Source organism: Boleophthalmus pectinirostris, unplaced genomic scaffold (genome assembly GCF_026225935.1).
Source record: "Boleophthalmus pectinirostris isolate CB_2022bp ecotype Guang Dong unplaced genomic scaffold, ASM2622593v1 HiC_scaffold_9, whole genome shotgun sequence".
Taxonomy (NCBI): Eukaryota; Metazoa; Chordata; class Actinopteri; order Gobiiformes; family Gobiidae; genus Boleophthalmus; species Boleophthalmus pectinirostris.
In genome coordinates this window covers 2,622,211-2,628,486 of record NW_026571541.1, presented here as the reverse complement: position 1 = coordinate 2,628,486, position 6,276 = coordinate 2,622,211, and the positions used below count along the sequence as shown (strand labels likewise).

Below are 6,276 nucleotides of genomic sequence, written 5' to 3'. Positions count from 1 at the left end.
TACAGTGTTTTTTTTTTTTACCTGGATTGAAGTGGTGGGTTTTTCTTCATACAAATTCGCTAAAATCACCTCGATATCAGCAGCGGTGAAACGGCGGAGATGCGCCCTCATAGACCTTCAGGTAACCGCGGGCGAAAGGACTGACAAAGAACTCCACGCTGTTTAGACCTGGTTTAGACCTGGGTCAGTTCTGGTTTAGACCTGGTTTAGACCTGGGTCAGTTCTGGTTTAGACCTGGTTTACACTCGTCCCTCCCTCTATCGCAGTTCACTTTTCGCTGTCTCGCAGATTTTTTATTATTATTATTATTTATTTTTTTTGTGTGCAATTTTGCATGCCCTGGTTTTTTTTTTTTTTTTTTTTTACATTGTATGAATGCGTATTGCGTTCCTCCCGCTGCGTCCTGACTGGCCAAGGGACTCCTGTAAAGTACAGTACAGAATGTGTTCAGCTGCCAAATTTAAATACATGTTCAATCTCTAGCAGTGTGATTCTGAAGTGCTGTACGGTTGCAAGTTTTCTCCCCGACGAAACCCACAATGTCGACGAAACGTTCTGCACCGACAAAGGCTCCTGCGCTCGCACCCAAAAGGCAGAGGAAGATGCAAACCATCACACAAAAAGTTGGACTTCTGGACACGCTGAAGGAAGGTAGAAGTTACGCGCTGTAACAGACTCTTGCACCGGCTCGGGAACCTGCAAATAGTTGCTGAAATCAGGGCCGCGAGCCCGAGCAGCAGGGTGGCCATAAAGAGCGATCCGGTGACAGCCGCTCTTACCTCCGTGAGGTGTGGAGCAGAGCCGCTCCTTTCTCCTGCGGTCACCTTCAAGACCGTCCCTACAGTGAGTCCTGTTTTAGTCCTAGTTCAGTTCTAGTTTAGTCCTAGTTCAGTTCTAGTTTAGTCCTGGTTTAGACCTGGTTTAGTCCTGGTTCAGTCCATATACAGCGCAAAAGTTATTTTGGTGAGAGTAACTTAGAGTAATGCAATAGTAATGTAATGCCTTACATTTTAAATGCAGTAATATTGTAATGTAACGAATTACTTTAAAATGACAGTAATAGGTAATAAATAACGCATTACAGTTTCAAAGTAACTTGCCCAACAGTGCTTGTGTGTGTGTGTGTGTGTGTGTGCGTGTGTGTGTGTGCGTGTGTGTGTGTGCGTGTGTGTGTGTGTGTGTGTGTGTGTGTGTGTGTGTGTGCCAAAAACACAAGTATTCTCTCCACAGATGTAACCTGTAACTTGGCGTGATGATGTCACTTTCTGGTGGAGAGTATAGCACCTGCCTGTCTCCATGGAGACGTTATTGCTTTGGAGAAAGCGGCAGACCCCTCATCGGAAAAGTTGCGTAGTGCACCTTTAAATGTAACAACTCTGGACAGATTATTCTTCATTATTTTTCATCCGTCTGTCAGACAGAAATAAGACAGTGCAGGCCTGTAGTATTTATAGTAGGTCTAGTCCCACATCGTCCCGCTTTGTCCCACTTTAACGTGATTTATGGCAGATTCTGATCCCACGCGCCCTGGCTGCGCGTCCTCGGAGCGAAGCAGATGTGCCACAGTGTTCGGTTTTTTGTGATGGAAACTCGGCGTCTCGGCATGTGTCCTGTGTCCCTCCCCTGTGTCCCACCCCCGTCCCCCTCCCGCGTGTCCCCCGTGTCCCTCCCCCCGCTCGCGTCCATTCACTCTCCTGCGCTCGGCTTTTCATTCAATCAGAAATCATAAAGAAAGAAACGACAGAAGTGTCCGCAGTCAGTCACGTGAGCCCCGGCGCACACGGAGCCTCAGACCCCCTCCGCGGGTCCCTTTGTCCTGTCCGCTTTCACTGCTGCTACCTTCACGAGCCCTCGGAAACCACACTGCTATCTGCTGCACTGGGTTTCTTTTTGAGCAATAACTTCCCCTGCTGTGGAGTTCGGTGGGATAGAAGCCTACTCAAAATGAACTGACAAATAGTCTGGTAGGCCTCTGTATGTAGTCTGTCATGTTATTAAAGGTCTAGAGCCATTTTCTTAAAATGAAATGAAATGACGTCTGACCTCTGTTTTAGTACTCACTGGCTCCTGATTACTTTATGATGAAGTGTCAGGTAAAAAAGTGTCAGATAAAAGGTTGAAGTGTCTTGGGGGAATCGAACTGTCAAAGTGTTTAAAACGGGGTCAGTGACTTTCAGCAGGACATGGCTCAGGCTTTGGTTTAATCCTGGACCTGGTTGAATTCTGTTTCAGTTTTAATTATGTTAAGAATCCAGCTGGTTACGATTCTCTTCTGTGTTTTAGTCAGAAAATATAAGCCTAGTTAATTAAAGAGTTGCTTTGGAACTTCTCCACGGTAGACAGACGTTTTATGCCACACTGCGGAATATTATAGAAAAACAAACAACATTTCCATGGAAACCAGCGGGAGAAGACCAAAATGAGTACATTTTATAGAGCCCAAAGACAGTAGGACGCACGTTTATCAGCGAAATAAAAGCAAAAAATGAAGATAAAAACAATATTTTATATTTGTCTAAAAGTTAAATATTGTGGCTTTTGAGACTTTTAATTTTCACTGAAAATGAAGGACATTGCACGGCCACGCGCAGCGCATTCATTGATGGAGGCGTATTGATTGTCCGCGTGTGCGTGAAGGCGTCTCGAGGCCGTGGGCACGTCAGCCGCCCCCTGCGCTCGCTCTAGCAGCCAGTGAGAGGGAGATGCTCTGAGCGCCACTGCAGCATCTCCTCCGTCAGTCCGCCTCTCCAGCCCGGTGTAAGTGCACGGCCACGGGACAAGCCCAGCTCAGCCCGCACGGACCCCTTCTCCCCCCGGACACCTACGGCCCCGCGCTCCCGTCCGGATCGTGACTTCGATCGAGGCTTGTTGTTGCTGCGTTTCCGAGGAGCGCCATCATCCTTTCCCTGGCGCTCACGAGAACACGCTCCCGTCCGGAATGACACACTTACCGTAACCGGGGTTTTTACGATGGAAAACTGACGCACTTTGGCACGTTTCCCCGTTTCACAGCTCGGCCCGTGGTGCTTTTGTCCAGAGAGCGCAGCATCTCTCCGCAGCCCCGTTACACAGGCCTCTCTTCGCTCCCTTCGCTCGCCTCCTTCAGGACTCCTCTACGCGGTGACGGCTGCGCAGCGAGAAAAACACAAAGGGGACGGGATCTAACACACGCCCGAGCACTACAAGCAGCTCCAAAATGATGGCAGGCGGAGCAGTGCAGCAGAACGGCATCTTCTCCACCCCGCACCACCACAGTCAGCAGCCGCACATGGAGTCCGACCCGCCGGACTCACGGAAAAGACCCCTGGAGACCCCCACGGAGGCCAGCAGCACCAAGCGCACCAACACTGGAGGTAAGAGCGTGCACTCCGAGCAGGTGCGCTAGCGCAGGCAGCATCAAACGGGACGCGCGGACTCACCTCTAGAGCTTTGAGTGTAGCGGGGGAACAAAGGGGCGCTGTGGGGATGGGGGACACCGGGCCCTAAGCTCGGTGTGCGGGGTACACAGCCGTAGAGCCGCATCTTTAAAGAGGCACCGGAGCAGGCGCAGGATGTGACCGCAGATGTCCGTGCGCGACACTGTCGTCGACGGATGACCTTGTGCTAATCTGACACAGCGTCCGCCGCCGCTTTGTGTCATAACAAAAGCGGATAAACAAGCGGCGGCGGCGCGGCCTTTCACTGCGACACTGCTCTGTGCGCGCGGGCGGGCGGCACAGAGCGCGCGACTGTGTGATGGTCGGTGGAGTATGGACATGTCACCATGGCAATCACCATATTTGGGTTTTGTTTACATGTCATGCGCCCAGCATCTCCATCCGCGGCATCCCAACCATCAGCAGCCTATGGCCATGCACCATCATGGACACGCACGCAACACGCACGCAGCACGCTCGCACGCTGTGTTTACAACGAGCTGCTGCTGAGGAGGGCTCTCTGGAGAACCACAGCTGTCTGTACTAACCACAGTGTCACCTGTAGTGTCCATAGCCCTACATGTAGTCAGCATGTGGGCACAGGACATGAACAGAGGGGTCTAGAGGCCTTTGCTAATGTTCACATCTCCACCGGCCTGTTCACTTGTTCCACATGCTCCCGCTGACATTTCATGTACTCATGAGTTAGCCTGCTGAGTATTAGGCTCAGGTCAATCAGCCAAATATAGGCAGACAAACTCCTGCCCTGGTCCCCTCTGTAGATCTACTGTCCCAGAGGCTTTAGACCACTGCACAGGCCCACATCTGCACTTCACACTGTGTGACAGTGGATTCATGCAGTGCTATAAAGACCACAGACATCTGCTCCTGGAGGTCTGCTAGATCTCCTTTAGCCCCATGCTGCAGACCTCCTCATGTAGGCCCCTCATGTCCTTCTACATCCTCCTCCAGACCTGTTCCTCTGCAGGCCCTTCACCAGGCTCCTCTGTAGACATCGCTGTAGGCTCCTCTGTTGACTCCTCAGTGGATATTGCTGTAGACTCCTCTGTAGACTCTTCTATAGACTCCACCGTAGACTTCTCTATAAATTTCTTTGTAGACTCTGCTGTAGGCTCCTCTATAGGCTCCTCTGTGGGCTCCTCTGTAGACTTCTCTGTAAACGCTTCAGTAGATTCTGAGTCCCTTTCTTGTCAGGGACATTGGGGACACCCTCCTGACAGCAGCAGCTTGTCCGTGTGACAGATCCAACTCTTTCATTGGTTAGGCCTGGATAATGAGATTTAGCAGGTCTTCGTTTGACAGCCTTTTAGTCCAAAATTACATACTTAATTCTATCAGAAACGCTAAGTATGATTATTATTATTAGTAGTAGTATTAGTATTAGAAGTATGAGAAATGCATGTGTTTTTACATTAGCCACCTTTTGCACTGGTATAGACTGGTCACTCTTAAAACAAGTACAAAAGCTTTGGTTTAGTGGAAGAGAAATAAAAGTAGTGTGCTGCTGACTGTACCCACACACCCACACGGCCGTCTCTTCTCTCCAGTGGCCTTCCTGCAGCCTCTGTTTGAAAGCGAAGGCCTTGTATTCCCTCCAGCAGACTCTGACACTCATGGTAAGCCCCAAAACTTTTGCTCTTCTCTTTCTGACCCTTGACCTCTGACCCCTGCCCTCTGACCCCAGGCCTCTGACCTTTGGTGGCGGGGTCTCGTGCCCGCACCAGGTCCGTGCATGCGCCCGCCCGTCACCCGCATCCGCCCGCTTCCTCCACACCGCCTCACCCCATGCCAATCTCTGCACTGACCCATGTTTGTGCCACTGACCGCTGCACTGACCCCTGTACTCACCCCTGTACAGTTCCCTGTACAGACCACTGCACTGACCCCTGTACTTGACCACTGCACTTACCACGGTACTGACCCATGTTTGTGCCACTGACAACCGTACTGACCGCTGCACTGACCGCTGTACTCACCCCTGTACTGACCGCTGCACTGACCAGTGATAGAAATGGTCTGAAATTTAGTCGTCAGGACAATGCTTCTGAATTCCACTTGATTTAAAAAATATTGTACCGTGAAACCATGAACTCGTACTGACCACTGCACTGACCAAGTAGACAAGTTTTCAAGGGTAATCCTCTGGACAAGCACAGCACTGACCGTTATACTGACCACTGTATGACCGCTGCCCTGACCTGTCTGGCAGCCTGACGTCTCTGTATTCTGCACTGTACTCTGTCTGGTGATACTGTATCGAGCTTTGATGTCTTGTTGAACATTCTTTCTGGACCAATCAGAGTTGGGGGGCGGGGTTTGGGATGAGACAAACCAAAACACTTAAAATGGCAGCAGCACTGGGCCAATCATATGCTCTCGCTTCAGATCTGTAACCATGGTAACACAGTAGTGCAAGTTTAGCTGCTCCTGGATTTGGAGGAAACACTATAAGAGTAAAAAAACTCCAAATGAAACAGAAATGTGATTTAAAAAACAAAGCAGTACCAGACCAGAGTTAGTCTAGAATACAGAGTCCAGAGGGAGGTGCACCAGGCTCCCCAGTCAGCCCCTCTGACCTCTGACCCCCTCTGACCTCTGACCTCCTCTGACTGTTAGTGATGGGCAGATATATACCAAATACTGATACATCGATACTGACTAAGGTATGAAAAAGTACTGATTCTTATGCACAAAGTGTGATACCTAAAATGTGTCAAATAATTGCAGTTTATGGATATAATGTTTTTTTTTTTTTTTAAATACGCTTAGTTCATTGTTCACATATACATGACCAGTGAAAAGTTTGGACACACCTTCTTCTAGATACACACAGAAGACA

The 6,276-nt window shown here is 49.7% G+C and overlaps 1 protein-coding gene across 3 annotated transcripts in view; it reads left to right on the top strand.

Annotated features, from left to right (window-relative positions):
• Positions 1-3,097: 3,097 nt before the first annotated feature.
• The window catches only part of nova2 (NOVA alternative splicing regulator 2), a 42,787-nt gene continuing 39,608 nt past the window's right edge, over positions 3,098-6,276 (top strand). The window contains exons 1-2 of one of the 3 annotated variants that reach the window (XM_055147738.1): positions 3,098-3,353; positions 4,985-5,053. In XM_055147738.1, coding sequence (XP_055003713.1) covers positions 3,197-3,353; positions 4,985-5,053 — 226 coding nt within the window. In that variant the 5' untranslated portion in view covers positions 3,098-3,196. Of the gene's footprint in view, positions 3,354-4,721; positions 4,725-4,984; positions 5,054-6,276 lie in introns of all 3 variants that reach the window. The other 2 variants (XM_020938628.2, XM_020938627.2) reach the window with 2 other exon arrangements.